This window comes from Furipterus horrens, unplaced genomic scaffold, assembly GCF_987537825.1.
Source record: "Furipterus horrens unplaced genomic scaffold, mFurHor1.1.pri manual_scaffold_13, whole genome shotgun sequence".
Classification (NCBI taxonomy): domain Eukaryota; kingdom Metazoa; phylum Chordata; class Mammalia; order Chiroptera; family Furipteridae; genus Furipterus; species Furipterus horrens.
The window spans coordinates 25,133,185-25,152,893 of NW_028327183.1; the positions used below are offsets into that span (position 1 = coordinate 25,133,185).

Sequence of the window (19,709 nt, forward strand, 5' to 3'; positions counted from 1 at the left end):
CTCCAGGCCTTCTGGACCTTCTCCACGTAGCACTGGGATCCTGGAGGGAAGCCCAGCAACTGTGGAGAAGGAAGGCGGGGCTTCTAGCCTTTGTCCAGTTCCCTCATGGAAAGCACACCCAGGAGAGCAGGCTGGAGACAGGGCACAATTATAAGGGCGCTTGTCCTGACGTCCTGGTTTAGGAAAACTGGTTTCCATCTGTGATCCCTGCTGCTCCCCCTCCCCCACAGTCCTGTAGAACCTACTGAGTAAATTACCAGGCTCTGCTGGTAGATGTGAGCAAGCCCCTGAAGTCAGAAGATGTGTTGAGTATTCTTGTTAAAGCCAATAAAGGAATATAGGGTCTAGTTTAGGATCCTAGAATGTCAGATCTGGGGATGGCCTAGGCATTTGAGTTTACCACCTCATATTACAGAGGAGGACTGTGAGGCCCAGGGGATCAGGTGACATGCCCACTTGTCACACAGCTTACAGGAGCCTCCAGCATCATGCAAGTAGCTAGCTACCTACCTTCTGAGCTGGTGGCTCCCCTGGGATCACGCCCATCTCTTGCCTGCCAGACCAGGGTGCTTTCCATTTCCGTTTGCTTTGTGCTCCATTTGTTTTATGAAAAATGAACTAACCCACAGCCTCCCTCCCACCAGCCAGCTGTTCACCTTGTGCACAGGTGGCCACAAGGAAGGTAGAGATGCTTGCAGACAACTCATTAGAAATCAGCCCCAGGCCTGGGAGGGGAGGCCTTTTGGCCTGCCGATGACTCATCCTTGCACAGGAATAAGAAAACCGAACAGGTACTGAGCACCTTCCGTGTTTGGGCAGTGGGTGAGGTAGTTGGACTACTCCATTATTTCATTCTGCTCTCTTCCTTCACACTGTGAGTGTTGTGACCCCTAACATATAGCAGAGGAGGCAGACAGGATAACAGGGTACGTCTTCTTGGCTTAACCATGTGACTTTGGTCATAATAACAGATCATTCCACCAAGCTTCAGCTTCCCAGCTGTAAAATAGGAATCACACAGCTTACCTCGATGGTCACAATATATGGAAAAGCCCGTCATCATCATAGGTCCCTAGTCCCATTCTCAGGTGTTTCAGAATGGGCAATGCCAGGAGAATTCACGGAAACCCTCTGAAATTCAGGTCTATGTTAGAAAAACTCCAGTTTTCCCTCCTATGTCTCTCCCCTGAATGTCTCCTTCACACTCTATCACACTCACAACACTTCTGACACTATATGGTGGGGACGGGCAGGGAGGAGGGGCGGTTTCCCCAGAACAAGCAATTCTCTGTGACACCTGCTGGTGTCTATCATTAACCTCAATTCTAAGGTTATCAATCCACTTGATAGCGTCGAACCTCACAGGTTCAGGGCTTAGTCCCACAAGACTGCTCCTACCCCACTTCGGATGCCAATCACAAGTAGTAGGTCCCCAGGTTACTCACCACTTTGGTCTAACTTGGCTCCAAATCATGGGTTCACACCACTCCCTCCTCAGTTTCAATTAATTTGCTAGAGCAGCTCACAGAACTCAGGAAAACACATTTACCAGTTTATTAAAGGACATGATAAAGGATACAGATGAATGGACAGATGAAGAGCCAGATGAAGAGATACATAGAACAGGGTCTGGGAAGTTCGGACCTCAGGAGCTTCTGTCCCCAGGGAGTCGGGGTGCATCACCCTCCCAGTGTGGATATGTTCGCTCACCTTTAATTGGTCTGAACCCCATACTTTTGGCATTTTATGGAGGCTTTCTCTGTAGGCATGATCAGTTATTAACTCCATTTCCAGCCCTTCTCTCCTCTCTGGAAAATGGGGTGGGGCTGAAAAATTCCAAGCTTGTAACCATGGCTTGGTCTTTCTGGTGACCAGCTCTCATCCAGGAACCATCCAGAGGCACCTCATTAGAAGAAAAGGTGCTCCTAGTGCTCCTATAACTTAGCAGTTTACAAAGGTTTAAGGAGCTTTGTGTCAGGGATGGGGTCAATATTAGAACAAGACATGCTCCTAGAGCTCTTACCACTTAGGAAATTCCATAAGTTGTAGGAGTTCTGTGGCAGGAACTGAGGCAGAGGCCAATATATATTGATTTTTTTTTTCTATTAACTCACAGTGTCAGATGATGGTCTTAAGCAAAATGTCAAAGCATAAGTCTGGGCAGCTTGATAGGACCTCAGGCCCCTGCCCACGTGCTGAGTCCAACTCCACATTTTATCATGATGCTCAGATGACCCACAGGCACACTCAGTTTGAGAAGCATTGCTGCAGAGCGGGAGTTGACAAACTTTCTGTAAAGAATCTTAGAGTCAATATTTGAGGCTTTGCAGACGTGTAGTCCCTGTTGCAACTACTCAAAAGTGCTGTTGTAGCTCGAAAGCAAAAGCAGCTGTGGACTCTGCTTGTCTGTGTTTCAAATACACCTTTATCCAAAAGCAGCTGGAGGCTGGGTTAGCCTCCCGGGCTGTGGTTGCAGACCCCTGGCCCAGAGGCCTGACTGTGTGGTTCAGTGTTTTCAGATTGCAGAACCAGGTCTCAGAGGAGGGTGGACCTGAGCAAGGAGAGCTCTGAGCCCCTGCCCCTGCGTAAGCTAGGCAGCAACCCCTTCATCTGCTTTACCTGTCAGCTCTTGTTCAAAGGTTCTTCTTAGTGACTAGGTCAGTTTGAGAGGCCCAGCTGCAGGTGATGGTGGTACGTTTGGTCTGGGGCAGCCAGGCCCTGCGCTGTGCCTGAGGCTTGCTTTTCTCTAGACAGGAGGAAGGGGAAGAATCCCTTGAAGCACACGGAGGTGCTCTGCTCCATCCCCTCCCGCTCCATCTTTAACCCGAGCTACTACCACAGCTTTGGGATCACTGAGAACTACATCGTTTTTCTTGAGCAGCCCTTCAAGTTGGATATTCTCAAGCTGGCAACTGCATATGTCCGGGGAGTGAACTGGGCTTCTTGCTTAACTTTCCACAAGGAGGACAAGGTAAGCTCTGGCTGGGACCTCCAGCCCTGCTGGACCTGAGGACCCACAACACCAGGACAGCCAGAGCTAGGTGTCCCTGGGGAGCAGACACTGAGATGGAGGTCAGCCTGGAGGAGGTTTCTTAGGAAAGGAGGAAGTAAGCTACCATACAGTCTCCCCAGAGGCATCAGCCAACCTTCCAGAGAGCTTTGAAGTTGGCATGGTCCTTCAGGGTGGTCCCAAGTTAGGGCAGGGGTGCCGGGCCTTTGTACCCCCACAACAGTAAATCAGCAGAGAAGATGATCCTGAAAGGGTGTGTGACCTTGGACAAGGTGGACTCTTTAATCAAGGCGGTCCCCACTCACCCAACAGCAGTCCCCACTCACCTCAGTCCTAAACCATTTCTGAGCTGCTCCAGCCTCTGTTGTCTATTGACAAGGCCTTTCAGCATCCCTGCGGCCACTGTGTAATGTCAGGGAAGGGGGCCAGAGATTATTCAGACATCATAATGATAGTGTTCCACCAAATGGAACAACAGAAACGTCTTTGATGAAGGTACACCTGGGTGCCCAGAGTATGTACGTGTGTCCATGTATATATGGTGTCCATATGTCTTTCATGTGTATATGTGTACATAACTATATGTACACATGGAGACGTGTATGTATGTATTTGCTGTTGTTACTTGTGAAATATATCAAGTAATTCTCAGTGTCATCTATTCGAATGATATACAAGTATAGAAAGCAACATATCAAGTCCCCTTCCCATGTCCCGTCCCCTCTTCTCCCCCTCCCCATCCACTGTCCTCTCCAGGGAGAACCACCACTATCCATCTGATATCCCTCTTCTCCTCTTTCTATGCCCCGTGCACATCTTTAGGTACATATGCAAATTTGTGTTCCACCACCTCTTTAAGGCCTATCCTCTCTTCTCAGAGAGGAGAGTGAAGTGTTGAGGGAACAAGGGGGTTAGGTGTGGTCCCTCCTCTGCTAAGACCTTCCAGTTATTTTCTATCTTCCTTGAAATAAGATCCAAAGGCCTCATTCATGAGCTTGTAAATCCCTGCACACCCTCATCCCAACCACTGGCTCCCTGCTCACTTCATCTCCTCCTGTATCTCCTGAATTTCAAACCAGCCAAACACATTCCTGCCTCAGGGCCTTTGCATACTCTGTCCTCTGGAATGTTCTACCCTACATGGCTTGCAACCTCAATTACTCAAGGTCTCAGCTCAAGCCCCCTGACCCTGAGGCCTTCCTTGATGAACCTATCTACTACAGACCCTTCCCCAGGCTTCTTCCATCCCTGTCCTGCTTCATTTTCCTCACTAGTGCCCATCATCCTTGACATAGTATATATTTGATCATTGGCCAGAAAGCAGAGGCTTGGCTTTATTTTGTCTCTCTAGTTTCTGAAACAGTGTCTGATCTGTCATAGGCTCTCTATAAATATTTGTGGAATGAATGAGTGGGGCAAGGGGGCAATGGGGAAGTCAGCTGAAGTTGGGTTTGCGCCACAGCTGAATTTCCCAAACACAATGAGGAGTGTCACACTGGCAGGAGCTACCAAGCCTTCAGGGCCTCCAATGTGAGGCTCCGGGGGATTCCCTGGCCCTGGAGGACAGGGCAGAGAGCCCTGGGAGGAACGCCCTGGGAGGAACTTTGGAAAGCATTTCGGAAAGAACTTTCTGAAAGTCCCTGTGGCTGACCCCAGGATTGGAATCCTGGGGAAGAAAAGGCCTAAAATAATTACCCCTGTACTCACCTCCCATACTGACTCCCACCACCATGCTATCAAAGCTTTCCTCCTCTGCATCCTGCTTAACGTTCAAAGCTTGATTCCAGGAAGGTGAGAAAGACATAAACAAGCAGGGAGGAGGGTGGTTGGGGCAGAGCCGCCAAAAGACAGAAACAACTCCCTTCCTTTGAGTTAGGAAACTGGGGCCACAGATGTGGCTAATTACCACCCAGAGTGATACCGCCTCGTGACACCCAGAGTGTGTGCAGTGGCCTCACGAGCTGATACCCATGTGGGCTCCTTAACTAGAACCAGGTCATTCAGCCTTCCAGGATGGGGGCGTTGCTATGACAACCACATCCCTGTAGCAGGCTCTGCACTGGAGATCAGAGAAGGGGGCCCAAAAGGGCAGGTGCGGTTTTCGAGTTTTAGGGGCGCTGCCTGTGGATGGAGCGTGGGGCAGCCTAGAGGTCTGGCACCTGGCCAGTTCTCTCCAACTTGGCCATTTCCAGGAAGCTGGCATGTTGCCGCCCACCTGGAATCATAATTAGGTGAAGGAGGGGAAACAGTGCACCCTCTGGGGCCTCCCCAAACACTGTCCTCCTGGTCATGCAGAGTCCCTGGCCTGCAAGCTTCCTTCTTCTCCATCGGAAAGAGATGGCGATTACGGACATGCAACAGCTGACAGCCCCCACTTAGTACTTCTGCATGGCTGGCACTCTGGAGGTGGGACACACAGGGTTGGAAGGGGTAGGGCATGGTACAGGGCCATGAGCCAGGATGTGGCAGGCCTGGGTCTTGTCCTGTACCCGAGCCACAGTGCTGGGCCAGCAGAGGGACAGCTGACCACTGGATGCGCATCTTCTTTTAGACTTACATTCACATCCTCGACCAAAGGACTGGGAAACCCGTGCCCACCAAGTTTTACACGGACCCTATGGTGGTCTTTCACCACGTCAATGCCTACGAAGAGGATGGCTGCCTTCTGTTCGACGTCATCGCCTATGAGGACAGCAGCCTCTACCAGTGTTTCTACTTGGCCAACTTAAAGCCAAACTTTGGAGAGAATTCCAGGGTCATCTGTGTCCCTGCCCTCAAGAGGTTTGCTGTGCCCCTCTGCATGGACAAGGTAATGGCTTAAAGGAAAACCCTTTTATTCCTGGGGAAACATGAGCCCAGGTAGGAAATTGCTTTGGCCCTGATTTGATTGACATTGAAATCCAAAATGTGCTGTTCTTAAAAAAGGAAGACATTTTCAGTATTTTCCAAAAAGTAGTGGATAGTCATAGTAGAAACTTTAGAAAATATGGATTATGTGAAAAAGGAAAGAAATCCCCCCCTAAACCCATTGTAGATATATGTGTATTGCCCTCCAAATCTCTCTCTCTTTCTTCATAGATAACTAGCTAGCAAGATAGAGAGATAGACAGACCCACTGGTATATATACATGTACATAATTGATATGTGTATACAGTATATATGTGTTATGTATACATATTGATATATATTTCAGTAAAGCAGTTAAAATTATGTACAGTGTGATTTGCTTTTCTAGATCACAGTGTACATGATTTTTAACTGCTTTATTGAGATATAATTTACATGCCATATGATTCACCCTATTTCACTCATTTAAACTGTATAGTTCAATGGCTTTTAGTATATTCACAAAGTTGTAGAATTATCATCAGAATCGATTTTATAACATTATTATTACCCCCCCAAAGCAATCCTGCACCTTTTAACCATCACCCCCAACCCGTCCCCTCATCCATCCCCCAGCCCTAGGCAACTGCTACTCTGCTTTCTGGCTCCGAGGACTTGCCTTCTCTGGGCATTTCATAGAAACAGATCATAAGATCACACAATATGTGGTTGTTTGTCTGGCTTCCTTCATTCAGAACCTTTTCAAGGTTCATCTCAGCTGTAGTGTCGTGTCAATCAGTATTTCATTCATTCTTGTGGCTGAATGTGTACATACTCTTTTGTGTACTGCTTTTTCCACCTATTCGTATACCCAAACGCCTTTCTGTGACAGTACATTTTCTTCTACAACATGATTTTGGTACAATATTTTCCTGACTTCAGCACCATTTGCTTACCCAGTGCCCTGCTGCTGAATGGTCCTGTTCTTGCATTAATGTTATCCTCAATTAAGGTGACGCTGCCAAGGCTCTGGGCTTGGTTTTGGAGGCTACAGAGGCTTCTGGCTCCAGAACTCACTGACTTCATGACTTAATTAATTTAAATGAAACCAAATTTAATTCAATTCAATTTTGATGGCTCATATTTACGAAATGCACTCTATGTGCCAGGTACTTTGCTAAGTGTTTTATTTTCCTTACTTCACTTAATAATCCAAACAACTTGTGGGAGAGGTTCTTATGTTAGACTCATTTTGCAGATGAAGAAACTGAGGCTCAGAGAGGTTAAAGAATCTATCCAAGGTCATGTAGCCCAGAACTGCAAAGCCAAGTTTGTTATCTGCACCAGCCTGTCTCTAAACCCATCCTTATAGCTGGTAAGGGGTATAACTCTGCCGTTCTCCTCAGTGTGCCTAACTCCTGGAAAGAACTCTTGGAACTCTGCAGGCCTGGGGAGTAGGGGGCACTCCCACAGTGCCCAGGGAGCCTTCCCTCATCCACACTGCTGGCTCCTCAGTGCCGGGGTTCAGGCATCTCCCGACCAGTGAGCGGGGCCTGCATTTAAACACCAGGTTTGTTTGTTGTTGCTGTCTCTCCAGCACCTCCCCATCCGAAGTCATCTGTGTAGCTCTGTCATGATTTTTTACCATATTTCCTATCACTTCTATTTAACACTTACAAAGTCATGTTTTTGTTTAAATCAACTCACTGTTGAAAGGAAACCTATCACTACCTGATGGAAAGCCAGCCTTTCATGCTGCAAATAGACAGCAAGCATGAACATTAAAAAATGGAAATAAAGCAAAGATCTTAAGGCCTAGCCAGATACTGTTGCTTGCCAAGACTTAATCTCTTTGTTAACAAGAAATTTCTAAAATGTATTTGCTGTTAAAGACATAATGGCACCTGAGACTTGCTCCTTGACTCCATCAGAAAGCTTGGAAGAGAAAAACGAATTAACTTTCTCCCCAGGTGGTTCAGGGCTATTGAGTGATGGGCCCTGTGTCCTGCATAATCACATGAGCCACCCCCACCCCCCCACCCCCGTCTTTGGCCCTCGCTCCAGGCAATGCCTCAGTGCAGGGCCTTGGACCACGTCTCCTGGTTCCAGGAGGCAGTGGGGTGTCACAGGGCACACAGGTGGCAAAATTCTGAGGCCCAGCCCCCACCTCATGTTGATCTCAGCCCAGGGATGATACACAGAGAGGAAAGACTCCCTCCCACTGCCCACACACTACAGGATTTTATAACCTTTTATCATGCTTGAAAATGATTTGCTTCCTTGGAACCAAGCTAAGAAGTTTAGCATGTATATTTTTAAAAGGCACTGTATGAGCCATCTGCTGCTTTGAAACTAACAAAGAAGAGTAAGCCCGGGGAAGGGTAGCTCTGGCCACGCTTTCTAATTGCTATTTATTGTCCCTTAAAAATGTCTTCTTGCTTCACTTTCAAGTTGCCCCGCCTGTATATTGAAATGGGAAAGTCAAGCAGGAGGACATGGCCTATATGCCCAGATCAGCAGCTCTAATTTCATCCTATCCTAAGGCTTAGTAGGGAAGAACCACAGGAGATGCCACTCTTTGTCAAATGCCCTTCAGTCTGGGGCCTTGGCACATCCTTGTCCCTCTGCCTGAGACACGTTTCTTTTCCCATCAGACCTCCACTCCAGTTCTGGCTGCAGGTCAGACTTACCTGGGGGCTCCTGCTGGGCCCCAAGGCTGGGGTCCAGGTGTGGGAATGGTCTCAGAGCCCCCAGTGGATTCTAATTTGCAGCTGGGTCACAAATTCCTGGTAATCTTGAATATATCATGATCATTACTCCCCTCAGATGAGTTCATGCACTCTAATGGCACCTGCAGCTCTTGATCCAATATTTATCTCAAGTATAATGAACTTATTCAGTCGCCTCTTCCTGTGGAAGCTCTGAGAGGGCCCAGACTCTGTCTTGTCAGCAGTTTATCCCCTGCACCCATCACAGCATCTGACTCTCAGAAGGTTCTCATTAAGTTCTTAAATATTTTAAGTAAGTGAATGATGAATGAATCAATGAATGAATGAAAAACATGAAGCAAGGTCTCTAAAAGGGCACAAGGTCTTTAGTATTTAGAACATTTCCCAAGTGGAAAGTGTTCTCCATGTAGAATGGGCAATGGTGAAGCCTATTCAACAGTCTGGTACCTCCCAGCTGCCCCAGATTCTCTTGTGTTTGGGCCAGCTGGGGTCAAAGGAAGGAGAGGCCTCTTGGCACCCTCAGCCTGTTTTTGTAGGGTGGCATGGGGGTTGTCAAAGGCAGGGCTGGGCTGGGAGAGGTGTGGGCGTGTGTGGACAGTCCCTGCTGGTGCCCTGCCCTTGTCATGAGCACTGACTTCCCTCCTGACATCCATCCATACTTAAGGGGTCATCATGGGCGGGGGGTAGAAGGAGAGTAGGCATCATAGATTTAGAAGGGGTGGCTTTACCTCCCAGCTCAGTAGATTTGGTTTTTGTCTTTTCTCCAAGAGCAAAAATGACCCAATATTATAAGAGCAGCCACCGTGAGAGCTCACTGTGTGCCAGGCCGTGTGTGAAGATGCCTTTTCTGCTTTAGGCCCCAGCTAGAGGGGCCCCTGCTCTGACCTTCGCACTTTGGGGTCGGTGATCTGGCCTTTCTCCAGCAGTGTCCCCTCTCCCCAGGGTGAGGAGTTGAAAGGGCTATGGGCTCATGCCCACCCAGAGGGATACCCTCCCAACCCTAACTGTGAACTGGCTACCTGGGACCCCAGAATTTCCTGCCCAAACAGCCCAAGCCTGCTGGCAGCACCTGCTTCTGTCCTCAGGGCCCATGAAGTGGCCAGAGCTGGCTGTTGGCTTGGTTGTGCTGGCTGGGCCATCCAGGTGGTAGGAAGAAAAGGGGCAGGGACAGAGAGCCCAGGCCTAGAGGCTGGCCCTCATTCTGCTACCCTAGTCCAGATCCAAATGCCAAGGGGTCCTAGAATTCTGAATTCACACTTGTCCTTCCAGATCAGCACTATGCAATAGAACTTGATGCGATGAAGGAACATTATCTCTCTGTCCATCCAATGCAGTAGCCATGAGCCATGTGTGCTATTGAAATGTGGCCATTGCAGGCAAGAAACTGAATTTTAAATTTTACTTAATTTTAATTAAATTTAAATAGCCACATGTGGCTAGGGGTTGCCATATTAGCGCCATTCCACATTATGAAGGTCCATGTGCCAAGGTAGGGGAGAGAATGGTCTTTTATTTAACAGTTTGATACATTTAGACCTAGGGTTGGTGCAGGTCACTCTCATCCTGGGCCCTGCAATTTTGGGGGCCGTTACATGTTTTGCATGCTTCTCACCTAGTCTTTATGACAGCCCTCTGAGTGATTATTATCCCATGAATACAGATGAGAGAAAAAGTCACTTGCCCAACATCGCAGAATTATCAGTGGGATTTGAGTTGGGATTTGAATGTATGTCTGCCTGGCTCCAAGTTACTAATTATGATGGGTCTGGCCCTGGATCAGGTGTTTTCATAACCATTATTTAACTTAATTCCAACCATTATCCTCAAACACAGGTCAAAGGAAGCTCCCTTATACCCACCACCCATCTAAAAGTTACGAACTACCCCCCTATTCTACAAACAAGGAAGTGGGCCCAGGGAGGCTGAGCAAGTTCACCTAGAAAGCTGTGGAGTCAGATTTCACACCCAGGGCTGCTAACTCCAAAGCCAGGGAGTGTTTCAGGGAATTACTGAGATTACTTTTTCTCCCCTTGAATTTAGGGATTTCAAAGTCAGCCCATAGAATTTTGTTGAATTCTGGCTGGAAAGCAATCTCTTCCCAAAGTCAAGCATGTTGGCCACTGAAGGCAGCAGAGTCATGTTCGTTATTGTTGTGTGTGGAAAAATTCAGTTTATCCCTCAACCAGTCTGACCAGTTTCAGGCTGCAGATCCACTAGACTCCCTAAGAATCAAGCCCAGGACATGCACAAGAGGCGTATTGCTGTCACATGACTAGCAAGTCACCAGGAGGGGCCTCCCACGAATTTGTGTGGGGCACAGGTGGAGGGATCCAGACCTTTCGTTTGTAGGAAACCACGCAGGTGCTGGGCACGAGGTGACTTTTTAATGCACTTCATCTCATTTAATTCTTACAACCACTCTGCAAAGCACATGGTTTACCCCTTGACAGTTAAAGGAAAAGCTTACTGAGTCATGCATTTACTCATTTATTCAGCAATAACTCCCTGGGAGCTAAGTGCCACGCACCGAACTAAATCTGATCCCTGCGATCATAGGGAAAGACAGCATTAAAGAAGGAAGCAGCTTCATAAAGGAAATAATTACAGCTTGAGACACTGCATATTGAGTTGTTAGGGAAGGGGGTGTTTGTGACCTGCAGGATGGGAGCAGGCCAGCTTCTGGGCCTTTGCACCTACTTTGGCCTCTGCCTGTGGTGCTCTCACTTCCGAGTAGAAGAGTCGCCATGTGAAGGTCTGGGTCCAGACTCTGCTTCTCTCTGTGTGACCTTGGATAAGCCACTTTCCTTCTCTGGGCCTCAGTTTCATTTTCTGTGAATTGAGGGATTGAACTTAAAAAAAGTCTTGAAAGGCCCCTGTAGTTCAATAGGTACAGCAAAAAGCAGCTATTATTTAAATGGGTTTGTTTTACTTATAAAAGCCCATTTTGGAAAATTTGGAAGGTAGAGAAAAGTTTAAGTGAGGAGTCAGCCATAACAATAATTCTCTGTAAACTCCGTAAAGTCAGGGACTTGTGGTCTTGTTTCTCATTCTCTCCCAGTACCTAACTTCAACTCACCCCCGATGAGAGCAGCAACAATGTCATCAACAAGAGCTAGTATTTATTTATCTAGTACTTTCTGCTAACCAGGCCCTCTTTAAATCATTTGCATGGATTATTTTAGTTAATCTGCACAATAATTCAGAGACACATGTACCATTTATACAATGCATATACTGTACCTCATTATACAGATGGAAACACTGAACTTCAGAGATGCTAAGTAACTTACTCAAGGTTCCATAACTAGTATGTAGAGAAACAGGGAGTATTAGATGCTCAATAAATATTTAACCAGTTGTGTTAAATCCCACTCCTGGGTTACCACGATGGCAGTAAGGAACTGAACAGAGCAAAGCCTGACTGTAATTTGAGACCAAGGAATATCTTTGATAGGTATATCTCTCCCAAGTGATTTTTATTGCATGGTTATTTTCTTTTCAGCAGTGATATATGTTTTCATAGAGAAAATACTGAAGATACAGATAAGAACAAAAAAAGAAATTAAAATCCTCATAATGCCACATTGTTACTATTTGGTATATTTTTCCCAGGCTCTTTCCAATGTAATTTTTTTAGCTGGTTGAGCTCAGACTGCATATGCAATTTACTCCACTGCTCTTTTCACTCAGTATTCTATCATGAGCATTTCCCATGTTATTATGAGTGCCTTATAAACATTCTTTTAATGACTGATGCAGCCTCTTACAGGTGAATCATCCAGTATTTAAGAAGTACATTAATTTCACCTGTGAGGGATAAGGTAGCCCATAGTAGGAAAAAAGAGCCATGGTTTTAGGGGTCCCCATCCTACCACCTACCAGCTATGCTTTCTTGGGGGAGACACTTCAGATCTCCAATCCTCATTTTTAACTGATAATATCGATAATATAATAGCTGCTTCCTGTGAGTAATGGAAGCCACAGCAAGATGACATATGCAAAAGCATTTTTTTTTTTTTAAGTACACAGTAAAGCAAATGCTCTCTCTGGCTAACAGATTTTTATTTTTTTTGAAAAACTGATTCTTTCAGGATGCAGAAGTGGGCTCAAATGTAGTCACACTGACATCCACAACAGCAAGAGCCCTGAAGGAAAAGGATGACCAAGTCTACTGCCAGCCGGAGTTGCTGTGTGAAGGTAAAAGGCATCCTCTGTCCCTGTACTTAGAGAAGGGCAGAATTTCATGAAGACCCCCAGGCCTCTTTGTGTAATACCTCCTTTCCATTCAGAGGTGCTATGCATAGACAAGGGACAAAGAGAGAGGCTCTCTGGGACACCCCAGTGAAAAGCATTTGGGGACAGTTGTCCCTCGTATACCTTCAAACAGCTCCCAGGAAGGCACTGGGATGGTCATTGGCCCCAATGACTTACACAGCTGCCCTCTACCAAGGCTGCAATGCTGACTTACAGACACAGCATACTTGGCTCTCTACCTCTACACAGTCACAGTTCCCTGAGTAACAGGTGCTATCAGCCCCGTTTTACAGAGGAGGTAACCAGGCCTCAGAAAGTTTGAGCTATACACACAATGTAAACCCCCTTGACTAGAAGTCACACCCACTGGAGCAGGGCTTCTCGGCCTGGCACTACTGACTCCTGGGCCGGTCATTCTCTGTGGTGGGGCTGCCCTGGGCATTGTAAAGTGTTGAGCAGCATTCTGACCCTCGACCTACCAGATGCCAATAACACCCCCACTCTGAACTGGAACAACCAGAAACATGTCCACATATTTCCAGTGTCCCATGGGGGGCACCATCGCCCTGACTGAGAACCACAGCCCTGGAATATAATAAGCCCATGGGCGGGGACCATGTTTTTGTGCTCAGTGTTATCACCAACATGTGACAGGAGTCTGGCTTAGCCAGGTGTGAGTTCAATACTTAAATTCATATTGAACAGGCTTGCCCAGGGCACTTGGAGAGTGACAGGGCGTGGCTCTAAACTCAGACCTTGCTCCCCGCGTTGGCTGCCCCATGCCAGGTTCAGGCATCTGGAAGGGTGCCATCCTGGCGACTATTGTAGGATGACCTCAGATTTGCCCACTGAGAACCATTTCAGTAAACAGTGTCCCATGGATCCAATAACCATTTCTGTGTGGCACCCAGACTCTTGGAGTTTTAAAAATGAAAATACAGCTCTTGTTTCTAATTCTTAAGGCATCAGCCTCCATTTCCTCTCATGCACTACATCATGTGGTATGGGCAGATGGAGGCTTAAAACATTACATCCTTTTGTTTCTGAGAAGAGAAGTCCTGTTTATTGTAGCAATCTTGGGCAATACTGAGAAGTATGGCAATAGATAAATCCCTTACAGTCCCTCCACACATGACAGCCTTTGGAAATATCCATCCAGTCTTTTCCCTTGTGTGTGGATTGCTTGGCATGTGCATCCTCTCCTTTTATCCGGACACTGTCATCCTGACACCATTCACATTAGATGAGTTCACACATGAAGGGCTGAGCTCAGGACCTGGCCCGTAGTGAGAGTCCAGCAAAAGGGAGCCATTGTTATTAGAACAACTCTATAGGCAGGTGTTGGCACGTTTTATTCTTCTTTTAGAACTGAGGACAGCTGAGCTGAGGATAATGTGGTAACTTGGCTAAAGACAGGCAGTGAAGCCAAGACCTGTGCCCTGGTTTCTCTGACTCAAAAACCCTAAACCTCTGCATTTATACTTTTACTAATGTGTACTATACCATGTGGAATGTTCTGAAAGGGCTTCTTCCCCATAATGAATGTAATCTAAGAATTTTCCCACATCTGAAGATTCTTCAAGAATGTGGCTTTAACAGTCGTGCAGAATTTGCTGGTATGAATCATACTTTACTTAATCAAGTGCCTATGGTTATTCATTTACAGTGGGGGGGGGGGGGGTTCCAGACCAGGTTTGAAGAGCCCAGGAGCATCATAGGAAGTCTCAGGCCTACATTAGGGCTGACTCTGGGCGTCTTTTTCTGATTTAAGTATGTGGGTGGTCCCTCCTCCTCTCGTTCATCCTGACCGGTCTCTTGGAAGTGTCAGTTACTCACCTGTGAGATTATACATCTTTCTATCTCAATAATCCATTTCCCTTCACTCCTCACTGAGCCTGATAACCATTTATGCCTTTGGTCCTTCTTGGGAGGCCTTTATGTGGCAGACATCTCCATCCCTGCTTCCACTTTTCTTGGACATTATATTTTCACCAGCAGTTGGCTCCAACTACCTGGCATATTTCATAAGAGGGGGGCCTTTCATTTTCGTGTTCAGACTTAGAAATTAAATTTTACACAACAGGCATATATAAATATGTATCCATTTACACGGGCACAATTTTAAGGTTTTTAGGGTTACAGAAGTAATAAGTACAATGAAAGTTTCACACAATGAAAACCTTAGAATGTACAATACAAAATATAAACTATTGAATATAAATAAATTATTACCCCAGCAATGCTTCTAAGCCTTTATTCTTCATTTTTAATATAGTGGAGGTAATTCTATACTTAGCCTTTTGTAGTTAATCTAATGGTATGGACATTTCCCACATTATTAAAATTCTTTGTAAATATTATTTTAACATAATATTATTATATGAATTCACCAGATTTATTTAACTATTCCCTATGGACACTCCTTTCCACAGATTCAGAAGTTTCTCTTCACACCTACACACACGTGTGTGCACACGAGTATTTCTTTTAAAGAGCTTTTAAAAATTGCAGTAGCCTCTGATTTTAATCGTGCAATTATTTTTGATTCCTATCTTGGATAATTAAATATTTTTATATACTTAAAAATCTTGCTCCTGAACCTTCTAATGGAGCCAGGATAATTATCAGAGGTTCCTTTCCCCTGCCCTATGACTACCCTGATCCAGCCCAGGGCCTGAATCAAACAGCCTGGGAGCTGTTTTTGTAGAAAGGGTGCCCAGGCAGACATAAAGGGCGGATGCTCCCAGCCCTTGGTGATGAAGCCTTCATCAGCTGTATCATTCTCTCTAGACTTAGAATTGCCTCAGATCAATTACGTTCACAACGGAAAGAAATATCGATATGTCTTTGCTGCTGAAATTAAAAGGAATCCAGTCCCAAACAAGGTACTGATCCCTGGCCGATCATGGCCTACAACAGTCCTGTCTACAAAGTTAATTCTCAGATTCTCAGACTGGGTGACCTTGATTAGAAAAGGGAGGGCAAGAGGGAGGTTCCCTGGGGGACAAGAGGTAGGTTAGAGTAAGGTCAGTTTGGGACAAAATACATTTGAAGCAATGACGAGCCAAGAGAGGGAGCCATACCTAATGGGCTGAAGTTCAGGAAGGAGGTCATGGCTAGAGTTAGATTTCTTTATTCTGCACAGTTAGGTACTACAAGGTGGCAGGCACTGAGGATAAGGACGTGTACAGGGGGATCCCAATCCCTGCCTCACCCTCTCAAGCAGAGAGGGTACAGCTGAAACTTGAAAGATTTGTTTTGTTTTTTAAACTACTATTTGTGGAACACTTGCTATATCCCAGGCACTATGCTGAATGCTATACAGACACTATTCCTTAATATCTTCACTTTTAAACAATAAAACGGAAAGTCTTTTAAAAATATGCACAGTGCAGAAAGTACAAAGTAAGAAAATTAAGTTTTACACACACACATAGACACACCGCAGTCACCCCCATACCCTACGGGGAAACAGGCCTCTCGGTGACTAAGAGAAGTCCAGTGATCTATACTTTTAAAAGAACAGAGGAATTGTATTATACTTTTAATGTTTTCACTGAATACATTAGTTTATTTAACTATCAGCAAGTTGCACTGTAGTGCTCAAATACCAGATAAATTCAGGATTTTTGTTTTGAAAAGAACTCAGTGTATAGTGTAAGCTATGTGGTGGCAGGAGGACCTTTGCTGCAAGTTAGAGGGGGAAGCTCTTTGCTTTCATTTCTGTTGTGATCCTGACCAAAGGGAGATGGTATTTTGGAGCCTACATGGGAAGGGCTTACTCCCCTTTCTGTAGGCCTTGATGCCTTCCCATTTGTAGGAAATAAGCATGCTTTCCAACAAATCATCCCCATGTTTCTCCTCTGGATGTACAGGTGGTAAAATATGACATTCTCACAAAGACCATCCTAAAATGGGGAGAGGACCACTGCTGGCCGGCGGAACCCCTGTTCGTGCCCACACCAGGCGCCAAAGAAGAGGATGATGGTAAGACTCTGGGAAGGGGAGCCCACCCACTGGACTCTGCTTATGATCACATTCTCAGAAAGAGACATCACTGGGGGACAGTGGCCCTGCCCACATCGCACCACTGGTGGAGTCATGCTTTGAAACCCAGGTCTGTATGAATCCAAAAGCTGAAGGCTTAGGGAGTCCCCAAGGCCACGCATACCTCTGACATCATCTGCGAGTTTGGCGGGGCTTCCAGTTGTCCTCTCCTGGGGGCGTGATGGACACCACATTCTCTCAACAATACCCATGGAGCATGGCCAACCCTGCAAACTCCGCTGAGCCTTCGTGTCAGAGCCTGTGTGGGGGATTGTTCACGTAGCCATGGTTGACCTTTAGTCTTCAGTCCCCCTGGAGGTCAAGCTGACCACTGTGTGGCTTAAAGCTCCTATCTAAGTCACTTGTTGAGGATAGGTTATCTGACTGCCCCAGGTAGAAGTCACCACCTAGCAGCAAAGGTCAGATCTCCCTTGAAGGGGATGAATTTGTTTACTACACAAAAGCCCACTTCCTTTCTGCTGAGCAACACTATCCTTTCCCAGAGGGTATAATCTTGGTTTTAAAATTCATTTCATGGCTGGGTCAGAGTTCTTCATTATCTAAGCATGTACCCATTTCTGGAGCACCTAGAAATGTGCATTTGAGGCCCATCTCGCTTTTCTGAGTTTCCACATGACAAATGGTCCTTGATTCTGCCTTTGACCCAGAAATGCCCTACCTACACCCATGAGGGCACTAAGGAGAGTAACAAGAACCATGGGTGGGGCTGCCCCACTGAGCCTGCCAGCTACTTCCCTCAGGTGAGAAGGGAGTGGTTTTCTACCTACTGATTATTCATGGCAAGGTGCCAGGCGGGGGACTCTGTGTCACTGTCATTTCCAAGGTTGGGGATTGTTGGTACCTCTTGCTGAGGCCAGCCTTCCACTGGGCTGCCTGAGTGTGTCCCATGCATTCTCTCCCTGGGCAGGGAGTAGGATTGTGTTCACTTCTCCAATGGAGAGACTCAAAGAATGAAGTAGCTTGCTCAAAGTCACACACCCAGTGCCTACAGAGGGAGGGTGTGAGTCCCAGCCAATGTGACTTCAATTATGCTCAGCCACTCTGCAACCTGGAAGGCAGGGAAGAAGCACGGATGCTTGCTGGAAGTTTATGTGCATTATTTTGTGTAACTCTCTATTCCTTGCGAGTGAGTGCTTACAATGCTTCCATTTTACAGAGGGGAAAGCTGAGGCTGCCTGTGTGCTGCATGTGCATGAAGTGAACTGAGCTCATTCATATGCCATTTGAGTGTAACTAGTCTGAGTTTAGTCGGGTAACGTATATTAGCCTAAATGCAGCATCAAAACTGATTCTCTATAAACAGAGTTTCTAAATAGTAGGGAAATAGCCATTCTTCAGTGCATGCAGTAATTTATAAAGTGCTTTTATAATTCACCATGCAAGAGATTATCCCCACTCTTCAAATGAAGAGACTGAGTTTCAGAGAGGTAAGGGGACTGGCCCAGCAGGGCTGGCAGCAGGGCTGCTGATTCCTTGTTCCCGGCCTTTCCCTCCTGCTCTCAAAGAATATCAAATTCACTTCCCTTCTGTTTCAATTAGATACTGATGTTTAAAGAGAACAGGGAGACATAGCTGAGAAACCTATCCTTCCAGCTGGAGGAAGTTCAAGGCTGCCCTTTTACAAAGTGTCTCTTTTTGTTTCCCCAAAGGAATTATCTTATCAGTCGTCATCTCTTCTGATCCCCAAAAGCTGCCTTTTCTGCTTATTCTGGATGCCAAAAGTTTTACAGAACTGGCTCGCGCATATGTTGATGTAGACATGCACCTGGATCTCCATGGGTTATTCATCCCAGAGGCAGACTGGGACCTGGGGAATCCGGCCCCTTCCCAGGAAGTCCAGGACAGGGCTTCAGACTGCCATGCGGCCTCACAGACCTGACAGGCTTGTACGGCCCCACTGGCAGGCTCCCACAGCACACAGGTGTGATCTCGCATATAAACCTTGTTGAAAAGCTGACCAAATAGTATTAATCAGCTCTAACCCATCTAAGAAAGCCCTTTTCCTATAAAGACCACGATCATGAACCAGAAATTATGTTGTACCATATTCATCGTTCTTAGAATGAGCAATCACTGGCAGAGGGGAGACTGGTAAACATTTATCATTGGTCCTTCCTTCCTCCCCTTCTCTCCCTTCCCCCTCTCCATTCTTTCCAGTGGTCTAGGTTGTGCACCTGGGAGTTCTAGCTTTCTTCACTATTCCCTGTTAGTAAATTATATGGTCACCTTTGCAGTCATTCCATGCAAGGCATGACATAATATAAAATAATAAAACCTTTAAAGTCTGTTCAGACCTTATTTTATTTTTACATGGCTTCTTTCCTCTGAAGTTCTTCTAAGGCAATAAAAGTAGGTGACAGAGCTAGATGGTTTTAGCAAGCTAGATGGCTCATTGTACAACCAAAGGCTCAACAAATGGGCGCGGGAATCCACCTTTTACAGGACGGGGTTAAGGGTCTGGACCCTGACCTGACCAGCCATGGCCGAGGGGCTAGCATCCAGGATTGAATCCCAGGCCAAGGTTCGCGTGAGGACGTCTTGCCTGATGCTGAGAACCAGGGCAGCAAAGCCACATCCATGTATGTGCAGGAAAGAAAGTTCTTCAAGATGATTGTGCTGTCAGGATAAACCAAGCATTTGGGGCAGAAGTGGAAGGAGCTTGATGGTGGGGATGGAAGAAACTAGGAGCAAGCCAAGCGGAGTCCCATGTGAATACTGGGAGCCTCATAGACATCTGAGTTTCACTGTAATAGTCTAGGGAGTTCCTGGCACATGGAGAGGATGGGAAGGAATCTCTGATGACAGTGCATGAATACCCCAG

At 46.4% G+C, this 19,709-nt stretch overlaps 1 protein-coding gene across 1 annotated transcript in view; it reads left to right on the top strand.

Annotated features, from left to right (window-relative positions):
• Positions 1-19,186, top strand: part of BCO1 (beta-carotene oxygenase 1) — a 36,446-nt gene extending 17,260 nt beyond the window's left edge. Inside the window, exons 6-11 of the mRNA XM_090260482.1 lie at positions 2,751-2,971; positions 5,562-5,819; positions 12,658-12,763; positions 15,611-15,705; positions 16,696-16,807; positions 18,538-19,186. Of these exons, the coding sequence (XP_090116608.1) occupies positions 2,751-2,971; positions 5,562-5,819; positions 12,658-12,763; positions 15,611-15,705; positions 16,696-16,807; positions 18,538-18,767 (1,022 nt within the window). The 3' untranslated portion in view covers positions 18,768-19,186. The remainder of the gene's footprint in view (positions 1-2,750; positions 2,972-5,561; positions 5,820-12,657; positions 12,764-15,610; positions 15,706-16,695; positions 16,808-18,537) is intronic.
• Positions 19,187-19,709: the final 523 nt, after the last annotated feature.